At 53.2% G+C, this 16,613-nt stretch overlaps 7 protein-coding genes across 7 annotated transcripts; 2 read left to right on the top strand and 5 right to left on the bottom strand.

The window, feature by feature from the left end:
- Positions 1–372: 372 nt before the first annotated feature.
- Positions 373–2,863, bottom strand: GLOTRDRAFT_42132 (phenylalanine ammonium lyase; the record flags this gene model as incomplete). The annotated part of the gene is made up of 7 exons (XM_007867932.1): positions 373–938; positions 996–1,087; positions 1,140–1,467; positions 1,525–2,067; positions 2,130–2,423; positions 2,481–2,680; positions 2,739–2,863. The coding sequence occupies 7 exons, from the start codon at positions 2,861–2,863 to the stop codon at positions 373–375; spliced, it is 2,148 nt and encodes a 715-aa protein (XP_007866123.1).
- Positions 2,864–3,495: 632 nt separating this feature from the next.
- GLOTRDRAFT_93620 (uncharacterized protein) lies at positions 3,496–4,304 on the bottom strand (the record flags this gene model as incomplete). The annotated part of the gene is given in 3 exon segments (XM_007868044.1): positions 3,496–3,685; positions 3,705–3,978; positions 4,109–4,304. The coding sequence occupies 3 exon segments, from the start codon at positions 4,302–4,304 to the stop codon at positions 3,496–3,498; spliced, it is 660 nt and encodes a 219-aa protein (XP_007866235.1).
- Positions 4,305–6,683: 2,379 nt separating this feature from the next.
- GLOTRDRAFT_76364 (Fcf1-domain-containing protein) lies at positions 6,684–7,833 on the top strand. Its single transcript, XM_007868043.1, has 7 exons — positions 6,684–6,712; positions 6,768–6,835; positions 6,899–6,964; positions 7,029–7,177; positions 7,232–7,304; positions 7,368–7,658; positions 7,722–7,833. The coding sequence occupies exons 1-6, from the start codon at positions 6,710–6,712 to the stop codon at positions 7,591–7,593; spliced, it is 585 nt and encodes a 194-aa protein (XP_007866234.1). The 5' UTR covers positions 6,684–6,709; the 3' UTR covers positions 7,594–7,658; positions 7,722–7,833.
- Positions 7,834–8,462: 629 nt separating this feature from the next.
- Positions 8,463–10,186, top strand: GLOTRDRAFT_129357 (cytochrome P450; the record flags this gene model as incomplete). The annotated part of the gene is made up of 6 exons (XM_007868042.1): positions 8,463–8,788; positions 8,850–8,880; positions 8,937–9,086; positions 9,139–9,268; positions 9,323–9,968; positions 10,018–10,186. The coding sequence occupies 6 exons, from the start codon at positions 8,463–8,465 to the stop codon at positions 10,184–10,186; spliced, it is 1,452 nt and encodes a 483-aa protein (XP_007866233.1).
- Positions 10,187–10,583: 397 nt separating this feature from the next.
- On the bottom strand, positions 10,584–12,012 carry GLOTRDRAFT_129356 (NAD P-binding protein; the record flags this gene model as incomplete). The annotated part of the gene is made up of 10 exons (XM_007868041.1): positions 10,584–10,613; positions 10,665–10,690; positions 10,748–10,904; positions 10,962–10,978; positions 11,038–11,161; positions 11,213–11,459; positions 11,513–11,586; positions 11,639–11,723; positions 11,789–11,874; positions 11,926–12,012. 10 exons carry the CDS (start codon positions 12,010–12,012, stop codon positions 10,584–10,586), a joined length of 933 nt encoding a protein of 310 aa, XP_007866232.1.
- A 407-nt stretch (positions 12,013–12,419) lies between these two features.
- GLOTRDRAFT_138762 (uncharacterized protein) lies at positions 12,420–14,025 on the bottom strand (the record flags this gene model as incomplete). Its single annotated transcript, XM_007868040.1, has 2 exons — positions 13,905–14,025; positions 12,420–13,849 (listed from the first exon to the last, which is right to left on the bottom strand). Exon 2 carries the CDS (start codon positions 13,821–13,823, stop codon positions 12,420–12,422), a length of 1,404 nt encoding a protein of 467 aa, XP_007866231.1. The 5' UTR covers positions 13,824–13,849; positions 13,905–14,025.
- Positions 14,026–14,392: 367 nt separating this feature from the next.
- Positions 14,393–15,096, bottom strand: GLOTRDRAFT_129354 (uncharacterized protein; the record flags this gene model as incomplete). Its single annotated transcript, XM_007868039.1, has 6 exons — positions 14,393–14,406; positions 14,466–14,543; positions 14,605–14,728; positions 14,842–14,855; positions 14,911–14,963; positions 15,011–15,096. The coding sequence occupies 6 exons, from the start codon at positions 15,094–15,096 to the stop codon at positions 14,393–14,395; spliced, it is 369 nt and encodes a 122-aa protein (XP_007866230.1).
- Between the last annotated feature and the right edge of the window lie 1,517 nt (positions 15,097–16,613).

Raw genomic sequence — 16,613 nt, 5'->3', positions numbered from 1 at the left:
CCTCCATAGGCTAAAGGAAAGGTCAGCAATGCATGCCGGCGGCAACCGACACTTCGGACAAATTCGGACAACTTGGGAGGAGCATTAATGTCCGACAGTGGCGATGAGCAAAAGTCATGGGTCATCAGCCACATTTAGCCTGGTCGTGGTATGGAGGAGCGGCATTGATCATGATAAGCAGCCACAAAATATTGCAGGACGAGCCTATGAAAGACGTATACAACAATATAATTTATGAGGCACGGAATGAACAAGTATTCTAAACAGCGTATGTAGTGAGTCCCATTCATGTTCATATTACATGTGTACGCATTACACGCAGTAAAATACTTCTATGTACAATAAAGTAAAGCACAAATGTTAACAAATAAGTTAATTGAAGAGGCCCACAACCACTTCCTGCATCTGACCGTCCCGGATGGCCTCGTAGATCGAACTGATGTTTTGTCCGATAGTAACATCCTCCACGCCAGCGCCGTTCTCCCAGAGATGCAGGTTCTCGGAGCCGTGCATCCGGACACCCAACTTCACCCTGATGAACTCATATACCGGTCGCGTCCTGCTCAAGTAGGGGATTGCAGGGGCAGGTCCCCGAGTACCAGACAAGTAGTCCTGACGCAGCTGCTTCAGCAGGTCCGTAGACCGCTTAGCGAGGCTGTCACGGAAGGATGGGATGGAGGCAAGTGCTTGGGGTGCCGGGGAAGACAGGAAGTCGAAGAGGGCTGTGGTGGTCTGTGCGGCGATGTGCTGCATGCGAGGCGCAGCGTCCATCGAGCTCGTTTCTTCGAAGGCGTCGACGACGACCGAGAAGATTTGAGACGAGAGCCCCTCTAGAGACGAGCCTTCCAGCGAGGATCCGAAAGCGGTCGACAGCTCCTCTCGGACGATCTTGGAAACACCTTCCATGAACTCAGCCTGCATGGCACGAAGGTCAAGTGCTGTAATGGGACGAAGTCAGCTATCATCCTGTAACTGTTCACATTATGACTGCATACCTTGGCACAGGCAGTAAAGATACGAGGAGATCAACATGGACAGCACTTCCAAGGCATTGATAGTCGCCCGGGCCGAGATCAAAGCCAGCGAGCTGAAACACGCGGGTCAGTATAACACTCACAAGTACCACTATCATTACATACTTCACCGCCTGGTTGTGCATCTCGGCACTTTGGACGTGTGTCGACACGGGATTGGCAAGGTACCCAAGTTCGCCGACGTATGCCGCGGTGGCGATGTCGATACCCTTCGTGTGGTAGTTCAAACTCGGGTCCGTCGAGGCCAAGTTCGGGGGCAGACCGCGGTTCATCGTCGGGTTCATGAGCTCCGTGGACTGCGCGAAGAGGATCTTGCCGATGTGGTGCAGCGCGAGCCGCGTCTTCTCCATCGCGTTCGAGACGGCCATGGCCTGGAAGTTGCCGCCGTGGTGCACGGTCCCGGTGTTACCATCAACCAGGGGGTTGTCCGTAGCTATCGCACGACGATTAATTGAAACCAATGCAAATGTCAGCTAAGCCGAGTACGTACTGGAGTTGCATTCCAGAGTCACCGTCTCCAGAGCGGACAGGATGTCTTCGATTTGGGGGCCGAGGAATTGAGGCGCAGTCCGCAGGGGATACCTGTCCTGCCGGAGGTGTCCCTTGTCCTCGGAGATCGTGACCTCTTCTTCAGCCGTGATAGCGAATGTGCTGCCTTCGAGGAGATCGTGGATCATGCGCGCCGACTCGACCTGTCCGGGATGTGGACGGGCAACGTCGTGAATGAAGGGGTCGAAGGAGCCACGGGTGCCTGCGAGGGCTTCGACGCCCATCGCCGTGCAGACTTGCGCGAGGAGAGCAAGATGCGCGGCTTCGCTCAAAGCAAGAGCGCCGACCGAGGCAGAGAACGCCGTGCCATTAAGGATACCGAGATGTTCCTTGGACTGCAGCGCGACGGGCTCGATCTTGTGCTCTCTGAGAGCATCCCGAGAAGATTTGATGACACGCTGACCGGACGCGCGGGGGCCGTCGAATACACGGATCGAGGGATTCGCAGTGAGAGTCCCGGCGATGTACGACAGTGGCGCAAGATCTGAAAGGAAGCGAGCACAGCGTCAGTTCCCACGGTAATGTATGAAAAGTGAATCTATGTACCCCCGGAAGCCGAAATACTGCCGCGGAGGGGAACGAGCGGGACGATATCCTCACGGAGAAGGTCGACCATCTTCTCGATGAGCTCCCACCGGACGCCCGAGTGTCCCCGAATAAGAGAGTTAATCCGGATGAGGATCGCTCCGCGCACCCAAGCCTCAGGCATGCTTGTCGACGTGAGAGGGTCGGAGAGAGGGAGCGCAGAGCTGGCCTTCGTCGACGAAGGGAGCACGCCCGAGTGCTGATGCTGGAGTAGGGCATGGCCCAGCGCCAGCGTATTACTCGTTCGGGTATCAGCTGCGCGCAGCAGTTAGATGGTTGGACGGTGCCTTATCTCCGAGCGGGAGGACTTACCACTGCCACCGAAACCGGTGCTAACACCGTAGACGCTCTTGAGGCCGTTTACCTTTTCGACTATAACGTCTCGGCTCTTGGCGACGCGGTCTTGCACCTCGGGGCTGTAGTCAAGCGTCACGGGCGAGTTGAACCTCGCTGCCGCCACGACTGCTGGAATCGACAAAGAATGTCCGTCCAACTTTACGGGTTTTCCGTTCCTGTAGAAGATGACCAGTGAGATACGGGTGGCTGACACCGAGTAAACGTGGTATTTACCGGTAGTATTCGAGCTCATGGACAGCGTCGATGAACTTTGGCAGTAAGCCAGAGTCCTTAACAGGCGAAGCGTGCCCGTTAGTAGCGCGGCCATTGGCATGACCGTTGGCAGAGTGGCCGTTCATGGTAGAGGTGCCAGGTAGGTTGTCTGACTGCGCTGCCCCGTTTATATCTTTCTGATGCGAATAATGATGCGTGATGGGGCGTTCCGTGGACAAGGCAGGCATGCTGTTCTAGATAACGGGGCGAGTGGCAGTTGATGACTGGTATGACGGCTGGGAGGATGATGGTGACCTTTGTGTCTGTCTGAACCAGTATTTATACTCCTGTTATGATCGAGACGCGACGTAAGAGCCGCCCGCGAGGAATGAGCGGTATAACCAGATTAGCTGGGACGATCTAACACCAAAAGTGGCGGCTGTCCGACTGGTCTGGAAACCCATCGTGCACTCCTTGATGGCGTACAGGAAATGTATCGTCCAGTCGGCGAATTCGATACAAAACGGCCGTGTAAGAGAGGTTAATGATGACAACATGGAAGGTCAGGAATAACACGAACACTGCCTTAGATCCGACCCGAAAGGGCACAAGAGAGGCTATGATCCGGCCGAGGCTTGCACCCGAGACTGACTTTGAGACCACAACACCAGTAGTGCTTGGCTGCGTGGATACATGGGACAGGGCGGATATACCTGTAAAGGAGAGCCTTCGTCATGAGAACAGGATAATAGAGCAGATACATATTCTTTTTTCGCAATTATGGAGCGTCCCCCGGCAGCGGTAACGCTAGCGTTAAGTATATGTCCATCTTCAGATCTTCCGTACGCATGATGCCACAGAGTCTCCGAAGGACCATCAATGATTGGACAAACTGGTCCCTGTAGTCCGCGTAGTCTCCGGCGTTCGGAAGTACCCAGTCCTCCGCTGCAGCACCGCCTGCCAGTAAGCTATTCCAAGTGCACAGACAGTCTCGGAGATTGGCTTGCACCAGTCACGGAGACGGGCCCGTGCCCTGACTCCGTGCGTGTCATGCACAGCACCTTCATTTCCTTGCAAATCGTGGAGATGGATGTGTCCCTGGGCGCCATCCCGTGCACAGACACCTCGCTAGTGAGTCCGGAAACGCTTTTGGGCGTCTTCCTCAGGCAATCATCCGGAACGCAAAGTTTTGGGGAAATGGCATATGTTGCGATGTCGCGTGTCCCATTGTCGTACGTGCACGTCAGGCTTTGTGTTATCCCTTGATCACAGATGGACGTCAATAATGCGGAAATGTCTCGCGTTTTGATACAGGATCAAGACAAATTATTTCAGGTCTCGGTATGTTCGAATCCATCGTGTCCTCAGGCTGCTGACACCACTTCCCTGACCTTGTAGTACTGGATGAACGTGTCCGTCGGACTCAATCCTTCCAAGGACAATTTCTGGAGTCTCATGGGCTACGTTCACGTTTCCGGCATCCTTGCTGATTCTCTTTTCCTTTGTCACGAGTGCGTTCAGAACGGCTGAAGGGAGGTCACTGGCACGTAGCGATTCCTGCCAGAAGTCGACGAGTCCTTGAGACATCATCGGCGACACACGGCAGGCCGAACTGATATCTCGCTCCAGTTCGGCTAGGTTCAGCCCCCCTTTGTCGTCCTATCACGACGCGCCCACGCTCTAGGATAAAGGTCGTGCCTCAGCGCTACCGCAGCGCCGTTCTTATTATAAGACTCGTTCTCAGAGGACTGCTGTGTGTCGCTCGGCACTAGATCTCTAAACGCTGAGACAGAAGACTGGAACGCATTCCCGACGTTTCTAGTGACGAGCATCTTCATCGACACAACCCGCGAACTCTCATGTCTCGGAATCCGATACGACAGTACCGTGGCAGACAACTCGCACTTCCATCTAGCAAATTTCCGTATCTGCCAAACGACAGCGAAAACACCAGTACTTCGTCTTTGAAAGGAGGTTCTGTCACTCTATAATTGGCTCGCCGGTGTGCGACACAACACCATGAAGGAGCTCTCTATTAATGGGCCCTCGGTCCCGAGGCGTCTGCCGCGTCCGGGATCTCGAACCACTCCCTCGTCGCGGTAGCAGTTCGACGTGTATGTACGTATTTTCACAGAAGTCTGTGGGTAGGTAAAAAATACCCTGAACCGCGTACCTTCTGATTGGCTTTGCTGGTGACTCCACATGCAAGCGCCCTACGTATGTGCATGATTTCTTAGGGTACGTGGTGTCCAGCGGGTTCAGTTCATGTCTCCAGGCTAATGGGTGACGTCGATTTTGTTATTGTGCTTCCCAGAGTCTCCAGAGGTTCTGTCGCGGAAATCCAGGAAGGAGCGCAAAGAGACCCTCTTTTAGTTAACCCACAAGGGTCTTGGGATACAACGCCTCTGGGGGACTAGCAATGCAGAAGCTCAGTCCGTGAACAGCGAAATTCGCAAGCTACGTACTACATAAATCACAGACACGTTTTGACTTCCTCTCATACCATTCCTAAGCTTCGTTTTCCTGGCATTTTAATCTCGACCGGCACTCGGCCAAGACCTTCTGGCGCCCCTCTTCTCAAACTCTCGTGGCAATGAGAACTCAACTGAGGAGGAGGCTGGGGCGTGCGCCCTCTTCTCCTGCGGAATTTACCATGGCAAGTGGATACAGGGCATGAAGGACCAAGCCCGCTGCTTTGGAGCGCTGCCAACGGTATCCACCCACGTTCTCACTGACTGTCTGAGGTAAGGTCTTCTGCTGCATGCGGAAGGCCTGGCGTCTCAGACAGCCAGTGGAGATTTATGGCAGTGGGAGTAGGAGCGAACGTTCCATATGAGCGCTGCTTCTAGACTAGCATTGGCCAAGTCAAGTGGATGAAGGAAGGCCTCCCCTTATCTTCGAGCGGACGTAGGAAGTCTCGGTCTCGCTATCTCACTTTCTGCCTTACTTGTCAAGCCAAGAAAAGTGCTCTCTGTGCCAGCTTCCCTCGTAATGCCTCCGCCGCTCATACTACTACTCATTGGAGTCAGTCTGCCATCGGTACAATTGTCCATCAGTGGGCCGTGGGCTGGATCTGCGTTGAGAGCGCCAGATCTCTCTCATGCCTCGCTTCAGGGGATTCGATCTCGATGCAAGCCTTACAACTGACGGGTGGTGCGATACCTTCACGTCGCCTACAATTCTGGTACGTTTTACTTCGTTCAGTTTATATAGCTCAGTACGTGGTAGTCGCAACTTAACGCGAACGGAGCTCAGGTTTTCAGTGGATCTGCTTGGGCCTGGCTCGGGCTGCCCGGGACGATACTCCACCACCGGGAAATGGACTACAGTATTGCGGGTTAATTACGGACGTGTCAGCTGTTCTAGCGCGTCGATGATTACCTGGTCATGTCAAAACTTCTGCGCTAAGGCGGCTAAGTTCTGGTTCAAACATCCCCAAGAGCTGAGCTAAACTCGCCCGCTATTCTCATGACCAAAAGACTGTGGAAGATAGTAAACATCCGTAAGAAATAAAGTGTGGCGTCGAGTTCTTTCTCTTTTCCACCGAATTCGTTGAGAATGGGCAATGCGCATGGGTGCGGAGGGGAAAATAGGAGATGAATGAGATCGCAATATTCCGTCAAGAAATTATATATTTGCGAGGCAGGGTTTCGCGCAGTAACCTTGCAAACACTGTAGACTCGTGTCCAGTCTACCTAACGCACGCGCAACGACCGCATAGGAGGAAAGAGAAAAATATGAATTTTATTTGTCGAGGAGAGTTATTGGGCGCGGGTGGAACGCGTGCTGTGTCGATACCTGCCAGACACAGGTTCCGAGTCATAGCTGAGGAGGCAAGCTTGTTCGAGCCTACAGGTGCCACAACGGCAAGTGCCGGCACTCTCTGGGTGACGAGAATATCTTAGGTCAGCATACCCAAATTTGACCCGCCACAGTTCAGTGTCTAGCCGGCCATCCTTCGACAACATCCTCGTTTCTCGATTCCTATCACTATGGTATGTTCTCCGCTCAAACGGATACTCAGGCAGGTTTGACGGATTTGGAAAACAGGGGAAGGCAAAAAAGACGCGAAAGTTCGCCCAGGTCAAGCGACTTCTGAACCCTAACGATATTAGATTGTAAGTCTCGGGCTGCTGGGAGTACATGAAGGTGGTCGTGTTGACACATGTGCCGGCGAACAGAAAGGAGAACCAGCTGAAGCAGAAACAAAAAGAGAAGGAGGAGAAGGAAAAGGCCACCCGTCGAGTGTACGCTATACTTCGTGAACGTCCTCCATCGCCCACTGACGAGACCCTTCTCTTCTGCGGACAGTGAGCAAGTGGCCTCTTCGATGTTCCTGGCTCACAACTCTGCTCTCGTACCTCCGTATCGAGTGCTCATTGATACCAACTTCATCAACTTTAGCCTGCAAAATAAACTGGAGCTCATTAGCGGAATGATGGACTGTCTCTACGCCAAATGTATGTGCACCGAGCACGTAGCTGGACTGGTACTGAATACCCTCTATTTGGAAGGCATACCTTGTGTTACGGACTGTGTGATGGCGGAGTTGGAGAAACTGGGTCATCGATATCGGGTCGCGCTTCGGTAAATGCACTTCCTCGTAGCTGATCATCCAGGCTGCTCATCGTGTTCCCTGCATCATTTCAGAGTGGCTCGAGATCCGCGGTTTGAACGCATACCATGCTCCCATGCCGGCACCTACGCTGATGACTGCATAGTTCAGCGCGTCACCGCTCACAGATGCTACATTGTGGCAACATGCGATCGGGAGCTCAGACGACGGATTAGAAAAGTTCCTGGTGTACCTCTGATGTACATCGTCCGCCGGCGGTACGCCATAGAGCGACTACCTGATCAGGGTGCGCCGGTTTAGCGGCGTCGACGGAGTATCCAAGACGGTCTGCTCCTTTCAGGTTCACCACGTTGTATCTTTAGTATGTGGGTGCCGTCCAGCTGCTTCTTGGGACATTTAAGCTGATGTCCTACTTTGACTCTCGCAAGTTGCGCGTAATGTAGCATAGTTTATAGGATTAGTGGATCGAGCGGTGTCGATTGAATTTACGTGTTTCATGGCAAACCATGGCCATAAATACCGGTCTATTGTCATAAGGGAAGGAGATCTGTGGGCTGGCCGAGTTTTCTGGCATACCGAAGTGAGTCACACACGATTGCTGGTAGTCCCGTGTCTCTATCTTCACTCCGATTCTTCGCTAACTCCGACCCTCATGAGGTACGTACAGACAGCAGTATGTCATGGCCTCCGATTGCTGTCGGTTGAGGTAGAACCTTCATTTTCGTGTGAACTCAGTAAACGCCGAAGAATCTGGACCGGTGTATTCTCACATTGAGGCGCCTACCTTGCATGCACCCACCTCAACAAAGCTAATACGCCCGTCGAATGACCGCGGTCCGATAAGAGGTCGGCACGACACTTCTCTCTGTTGGCAAGACGCGGTACGTTGAAGCTTATACGAACGACCGTGGTAGCGCTATTCCTTCACAGTTTACTATGGTCTTCAACGTTGTCTGTGAGCGACGTCATTCTCCATCTCCGTTCTTTGGTCGGGCATCGCTCAACCGTGGCGTATAGAGTTGAAGATGGCTAAAAACATCCTTGGAACTCCGTCGGATTATCAGGCTCCCCTTCTGGTGGTGGAGATAAGGTCACGCTACCATGGTTGACGACCCAAGAAGACATCGGGATCCTCCCTCACAGATATCCTCCTTTCATCGTTGACCACCATGTTGGCCATAGCAGTGTTGTCGGTATGCTTACTGCGCATCATCTATGTGTTGTGCTACCGCCTGTTCTTCTCTCCGCTGAGGCATTTACCTGGGCCCTTCATCTCCCGAGTCACCAGCCTGCAGCTTATGTATAATGAATTCACAGCCAATCGTCGATTGTATGTTCACGGACTTCACAAGCTTCACGGGCCTGTAATTCGGCTGGGGCCTAATGAGGTCGCTTTCGCCACTGCGGAGGCGGCCAAACAGATCTACTCTGTCGGCGGCAGTGGATACGAGAAGCCTCGATTCTACCACCTGTTCGCGCATTTCGACGGACAAATGTGAGTCTACCAATGTCCCTAGGTCATATTAGGCGCTTGATATCGGACTTCGGCGGTACAGGAATATGTTCTCGTCAATCTACAGGGCGGAGGTGTGTCGGCTGGTCAATCTAGGGCGATTTACCTCACGAAAACACCTCTCGTGTAGCACGCAGAACGGCGCAAGAGGATTGCTGACCGATTCACGAAGACATGGGTTACTCAACCACAGATATTAGCTATCGTCGAGGAACATTCACGGGCATTCGTGTCCAAGATGGCCCATCTAACAGCCGTGCGGAATAGCGTCGATGTTTATGTACGTCTGTCTTATGGACTCTCTGGCTTATGACTCACAGGAGCCTGTGCAGCGCTACTTGCACGCCTACGCACTTGATTCAGTCACGCATTACCTCTTCCACCCCTACGGCACGCATTCTATTGACGGCGGCGAGGACATGAGACAGGTGGAAGAACTCTGTTATCATGATACGATCAAAGGTACCATCGGGGGAGACTTATTTATAAACGCGCAGTGAATCTTACTCTCGATAGAGCGCTACACTGAAGTCTACTTTCCGCGGCTCTACAAGCTTTTCGATATCTGGGTTAAGGCGTTCCGACCCAAAAAAGGTCCACAGTCCGGCTATGTGTTGGATCATGTACGAAGGACATGCACGAAGTCCGGCGTGGACGAGTCTACTATTCTCTTCAAATACCAGAACATGAAGGAGGCTATACCTCCCCTGGAGATAGCGTCTGAGATAATGGATCAACTCATTGCAGGCATAGACACCACCGGGGATGCCCTGTGTTTCTTGATGTGGCATCTTTCCCTCCCTGAATCGGCCTCGATCCAGCAACGACTCCGTGCCGAACTTCTGGAGAGCACTAGTGCCCCTATCGATGACTTGCCCTACCTGGATGCAGTCGTACAGGAAGGCTTGCGCGTCTATGGCCCGGCGCCTATGTCGTTTCCAAGAGTCGTCCCGGACGATGGAAGAGTACTCGAGGGGTACTTCCTTCCCGGGGGTACTATCGTGAGCTCCCAACCTTGGACATTGCACCGGTTCGACACCGCCACATTCCCCGATCCCGAGGCTTTCATTCCTGAAAGATGGCTTGACGAGGAAGGTAAAGCGGAGAGGAATAGACTTTTCTTCGCTTTTGCAGCGGGAGGCAGAGGCTGCATCGGGAAGAAGTATGCCATCATCTTCGTCTGTTGTGTACCCGCGCTGACGGAGTGTTAGCTTGGCTGTGCTGGAGATGAAGATGTTGCTGAAGGAAGTCTATTCCGCGTACAAAACGAAAGTTGCCCCGGACATGACAGCCAGCATGGAGATATCCGATCAAATCATAGTATCGAGGCCCAAGGATCAGATATGTCTTCTCTCTTTCGAGCCCATTGAAGCAGCCTAGCTATCAATTTGTCGATGTCTATCATTCTGTCGTTACATATGGTGCTTCATTGTCTGATCAAAAAGGAGCCTCGTTCGAACAGCGTGCGCTTTCACAACTGCCGGATTGAGACACGTAGTGAGAGGTTTACTTACACTCCCCCCTCCCCAAGGGAAGCCTAGGATCGATTGGAGTGCATCCATTGACAACCATCGACAAAGGATCCCCGTTACCAGACATGACAGTTTCGTACCTTATGATGAAGGAATGATGTAGTAACCATTGCAGACTAATTCGCAGACAACTTGAAAGTGGTATAAAGGAGCCCCGGTTATGAATGATGAAGCTTGACCCATATCTTCGCGTCTCGCTCACGTCTTTCGGGTCTGCCATTCCGGATCCGTAAGACAACGGTGCGTCACCACGACGAAGGATGCTTCAGTAAAGTCTGCACCACAACAATTAGAATTGCTTGTAAATCGCGGAGAGGATAACGCACTCCGCCATCAACTAAGACTGTCTCTCCTACTTCATTGTCAGAACTAGAGTAGAGTGTCGACGGGGAGGAAACATTGGACTTACCACTGATGAACCAATTGGCGACGAGCATAAGTATGACAGTACCGATGTCTCTGCTAGGAGCGTTGGATACGCCGCATGGAATCTGGAATCCTTCCCAGCCATGCGCTGGCGGACGGATGGGAATACCTAGCTCATTTAAGGTCCCTGGGGAACTTAGCTGCGAAGACCTTTCTCCATCAAGCTGCATCGTTTACAAGCGGAGAAGCATCCTTACAGCTGTCTGGAAGGGGCCTATCGACAGCAACAATGCGAGTTTATTGAAGAACGGAAATCTTGACGGTGACGCTCACCTGGAGCAATGCCATTGACGCGGATACCAAGAGGCAAGAGCTCGTGAGCGAGGGACGCCGTGGCTGCGCCGATTGCAGCCTTCGAGAAGTGGTAAGGGAACGACTGAAGGGCCAGGACTACGTCCTACGTGGGCTACGTTAGTCGAAGACTAAAGGCCCACTACTAATAGCTCACTTTTGTCCACCCAGTCTGGCTGCTCGTCATGATAATCTGCGGTACGAATCTCTGCGAGAACTGATTCTCTGGGCTCTTCCACTTCTCCAGCAAAGGGAGGAAGGCGAAGCTCAGCCAGTAAGGACCAAAGGTGTTCGTCCGCAAGGTATTATCGAAGTCCTCCTCCGTCACATGGTCGAAGTACGCTGAGACGAAGTCGGCTGCTGTTGCCCCCGCTTTAGGGCGGGTCGTGGACCCTTGAACTATGCTGGGAAGTAGTCATGTCATACAGAGCAGCAAAAACGAGCTGTTGCTACACACCCCGCATTATTGAAGAGGACTGTAATGTGCTCCTCCCGTTTGGCTACTTCCTCAGCTAAACGTTTCGCTTCGGACTTGGGACCACCGTCGACATCTCAACTTCTATATTTGTACCGCAGGACATACCTTCAGCCGCACATCTCCAGCTATACCATGCATACGCCCCATATTCGGATTTTTGCCAGCTCCGTCATTCCAGAGCTTGGCCACGCTGGAGCCACATTATCAGACAGAAAATCCTCTATGTTGTTTATACGAGTAAGGATGTCGGCGTACTTGTCAAGCTCCTCCTGCTTCGGGCCAACTGTATACACCGTCGCCCCATTAGCCATAAGCGTAGTGCTTATCATGAGCCCGATACCCTGTAGTCGCCTTCGTTAAACCAAAGCGTCTGTATGGGACCTTCAACTCACCGTCGCACCACCAGTCACCACAGCGATCACTCCTCGTAAATCGAATAAATTCCTCGCAGTGAGATTCTGGAGGACGGAGTCTGCCATACTGTCCTTGAGTAGTCACGGTGCTAGGCTCCCGGCTTATCAAGTACGGGAGAGGACCGTGCGCTTCCGTGCATCTGACCCAGGTACTGACGCTATATTTTTCGTTACGCACATATTCCGAGATAGCTGTAAAGATAGAAATGTCATCATTTGATCGGCATGAAATGGGCACGGCAGACTGAGAATAGCTATCAGCTTCTTCGCGTGGTCAGCACAGCATCAATAGGGCGAAAATAACGGTTTTCACATTACTATCGAGCAAAGATAGTACAGTACTGAGCGAGATGCACGATAGCCGATGGACGAGGACAACTATAATACAGATACAAAATCTACAAGTAATCATTACATCAGTCAACCAGGGCGGACAAGGGAGAAAAAACAGACCAACGCGGCAAGCAGAACGATCAGTTGAGATTCCTCAGTTGCGTCCACTCCTTATCCGTCGTATTGAAGTCAACACCTTTCCGCCTCCACCACTCCCTCGCCTGCTCGCCACCCCCAATCGCATCTTCGAGCGCCTCTTCCACGTCACACATCCGGTACTGCACCTCCAGCCCGCTCTTGTCCCACCACTCGAGCACCTCTGGCCGGTTGTGCTTCGTCGCGCCGACAAGGACCTCCCCGTCGTACTGCAGCCGCAGCCCGCTCTGCAGCCACCACTTGAGCACGTCGACCTTGCCGTGACAGCTCGCGAGGTACATCGCAGATTTATCGTACTTGAATTCTAATGACGACGTCGCCCACCAGTTAAGCACATCGATGTTGCCTGCTGTGGAGGCGAAGTCGAGGGAACGACCGGGTTTTAGAGAGAGGTGCGGCGGAGAGAGGTGGTGTGTTTTCCACCACTGGAGGACCGACAAGTGGTTCTTCGCAGAGGCGAACTCCAAGGCGTATTCAGTGTACTCGAATGGAACTGGGTGCGCTATAGGTTCTTGGGCGAGATCGGAGTACTGCAGCCACCAATCTAGGGAAACGACCTGGCCGTGCCGGGACGCTCCATCAATACACTCCGCAATCACTTTCGGCTGCAGCCGCGGTAAATCTGGGTTCGCATCCAAAGTGTGTTTTAACCACGACAAAACCGCCGTGCGCCCGCTATTCGACGCGATGGTGGGAATCGTCTTGTGCGGACAGAACACCTCCAGGAAGATGTCTCGATGATGCAGGAAGAAGTAGGCCAGGACATGGACATACCCGAAGCGCACGGCGAGGCTGGCGCCGACCTTGGTGGGCGGGTTCGCGCCGGGGTCGACCGACCGGATTAAAGGGAGGTAGCCTGTGAGCATGGCCTCGTCGGTGGATGACGCCCGTGCCCAGGAGAGGGGCCGCGGTAAAGAGGTGGGCACGCCGACTGCCTTGCACAGCTCCCAGTCGCCCAGGCGGTCCATGATCTCTGCGATCAACTCTACCGGGAGGTCGGGGGCCATGATCTGCTGTCGTGCTTTCACAGACTTTTGCGGGTAATGTAACGAAGGGGGAAGGGATACAGAGTCAGGCGGCGAGGGTGGGGATGCATGGAAGCTTGCTCTGCTAACGCTCTTCAGCGTTGGGTTCGGGCTAGTCCTTGGGCTAATGTACAACTCGGGGATATTAAATGTGTGGATGTCGTAGTGCGCTAGCCGTGAAGCCAGTTCGGAGTCGCTCCCCGTCGTCGGTAATGAACGTACTTTGAGGAAAAGGACGAGCTCCTCGTGCTCGAGCTTGCGGTAGGCATTGTGCACCAAGTCGAGAGCTGAACTGTCGCTCTGCCCGCTGTCGAGCGCCATAGGTCTAATGAATTCCGAGTGTAGTCTCTGCACCATCGCCATACGCCAGTCCACTTGTGCAGAACGAACTGTACAACAAAGATCAGTACACACAGTGAGCAGGCGTCCTCTCCAGACACGCACCTGGAATGCACTGCTAAGAATCCAAATGCTCTCGCCAATATCCTTCACCTTTTAACTCAGAAGGCCAGCAGCAAGGGAAACGCAAGTAAAGCAGGACGTAAGAAAGGTCAGTGCAAGCCTGTTGTAGGCCTAGTGGTGCCGGTCCAGAAGCCACTTTGACCCGGACCGCATGGGTCGTTTCCGCTTTAGGGCATTGCTAACGTAAGGATTTCCCATCCGGTTACATGCATAGTTTGTCGCGATCCATCCGGTCAATTGGTAAATTGGTACATTTGTTGCCCTAAACACTTCCAAACGCGGACTCGCTCTACTTGACAGATGTTGGTCGCTGTCTACCAGAGTAAACTGCGGGAGATTATGAAACTCAAACGAGGCTGAACTTTCTGAATTATCTCTGATATACATCTGCGAGTACAGAAGGTCCGTAAACCAGTTGGCAAAGGTTCAGCGCGGCGATAAAACTACCTCATCCGTTCGACGAAATCTGTTTAGCACTCGTGGTCTGCACGGATATACACAACAATCAATATAGACATGAAGCTCCAGGGAGGGAGTCCTTACCTCCAGGCTGGACCCTGACCTGGGCAGAGACGGCTAAGTGGCCGTCAGAGTCCCTGACTTCCAGGTAGAGCGGATCGCCTGTCATACGACGGAGATCAATCAGCGGCATACGCGGATGGGCGCAGCCAGAACGACATACCGACTGGGGCGACGACAAGCCATTCAGCACCGTCTTCTTCCGTATTGCCGAACTCGCCGACTGCGGTATTGTTGATCGCGTCAAGGACCCTGCGAACGGGCATCAAGTTGAATAACCGGTATGTCTGGAAGACATGAGTTGCTTACCTCTATTCGAAAGGGATATCGAATACCAAAGAGCAAGGTGAGGTACATTAGTCGTCTAAGCCCGCCAATATCGGCGCAGAAGTCTACATACCACGAAGTAAGGAGCTGCGAACATAAAAGTCATATCATCGGTTCGAATGACACGATCGTGGATACTCACGGACTCCGCCACCCCAGTGGAACGTGCTGATCTCGCATCGAACAAGCGAAACCCTAGAGGACGTGAGTGCTTCCGACAAGTCGACCTGGAAGGGCCTTACGGGGTGTCAACGAAGACAGGCTTGGTTGCAGCAGCGGCGAGCGTGGCGAGCGCGCCGGCGAGAGCAGTAGCAAAGGTGAACTTCATGGCGATCGCGATGTGTCTCGTAAACTGTAGGAAGTATCCAGCAGGCGGTGAGGAGGCAACGAGCCATCTGCTACGCCTTTTAACTGCCCTCGGTGAGTCGTGACGCAGTCTAGATCGGGATCAGGATCTAGATGCACGCAGGATTGCACAAGTCCCGAGGCCTGAGGATTGATGCGGGTCGTGTAGGGGTGCGTGCGCCGAGCTTGTATGTACGTGACGCTAAGTTGCTGCAGCCTACCAGGTACAACTGAGCTCCAGCTGCAGCATCAGCAGGTGATCCTGAGTTACATAGCGTACCCGTGAAACACCACCCGTCATTGGAAGGGATAGCAGGGCTGTGGAACACCCCGACTTCCGCAGCTTGCCAGTGGCGTGAACGAGACTTCGGGGTATGGTTCCCGTCGTGCGCCTTGATCGCATTATCATCGTAAGTCACGCATAATCGCGTGAAATGTCAGCGAAGCCCCGTCGACATACAGGCGCAATAGACGGTGGCAACGCCGCAGCGACCCGGCAGAGGTGGAGTGAGAGTGGCACGGGGCCAACACTGTTCGCGCCGGCGTGGACTGACCGCGCTCGTTCAGGAACTAGACTGCCGTTTCGACAGATGCGTCTCGAGTAACCCTAACCTTCACGTAGTTGTTGTAAAGAGAGGTGGAGTACGGATAACGGTACACGCTTGCTTGGATTACTTCAAGGGACTGAGCTGCAGGCGCGTAACCCCGGGTCTCGTAGAGAACGTTGCATGGATAAAGCTCGGTGTTCTCGTCCTCCCATCTAGAAATGTTTGAAGCGCACAAGAATGGCACATCTAGTCCTGTCCAATATTGTGACTAGAATGAATCTTACTGGTCTCGACCTCATACTGTTCTCTAAGTGGCCATGGCTGGCTGTTGCTCGTCACGATGCCGGCCAACCACGAAAGCGGACTGACTAACATTTCGCAGTCGTTCGGACGCCGTTAGGTTGACAGTAGCCAACCAGCGTTGCATATTAATGGATCATCACATGAGGAATTAGTACTTCTTCCGTGAGATCTACGGTCCTGTGGCGGGGGAGCCACAGTCCATTACAGTCCCAGTTCCCACGCCATTTGGGACCCCGGCCTCTCCATTCCCCGTCCATCCCGGCCTGCTGGAGGGCCAGATACACGCCTCCCGTGCTTCAAATATTGTATATACTTGCAAATATAATCTATGCTATTGTTAGTAATATTTGAGGGTCAAAGAAGCACATCAGGCGCTCGGGAACCCTACAAACGCGCGGGTGAGGTAACCAGATATCTACCCGAGGGACTGTAAATGCCAAGGCTATGGACTGTGAATTTCGCCAGCGGAAATCGCGTCGTGACGCGATTTGGCGCGGGCGCGCGCCAAAATCGACCCCCTCCTCAGCTAGGTTCGGGTCGGGAAATTCACAGTCCCAACCGCGGCATCACAGTCCACTCGGCACCCAGATCTGTGGCTTGCCCCGAGCTTTAGCTGACCTACTTGCTTGCTCCTGGTATTTATTCCTTA

Source organism: Gloeophyllum trabeum (assembly GCF_000344685.1).
Source record: "Gloeophyllum trabeum ATCC 11539 unplaced genomic scaffold GLOTRscaffold_00007, whole genome shotgun sequence".
Lineage (NCBI taxonomy): Eukaryota > Fungi > Basidiomycota > Agaricomycetes > Gloeophyllales > Gloeophyllaceae > Gloeophyllum > Gloeophyllum trabeum.
Note: the sequence above shows the minus strand (reverse complement) of the source record. Positions and strands in the feature narration are given on the sequence as shown.

Coding starts and splice junctions, on each gene's coding strand:
- GLOTRDRAFT_76364 (XM_007868043.1), top strand. Junction 6,965..7,028: donor GAAAAGGCCACCCGTCGAGT/GTACGCTATACT, acceptor TTCTGCGGACAG/TGAGCAAGTGGCCTCTTCGA. Junction 7,305..7,367: donor CGATATCGGGTCGCGCTTCG/GTAAATGCACTT, acceptor GCATCATTTCAG/AGTGGCTCGAGATCCGCGGT.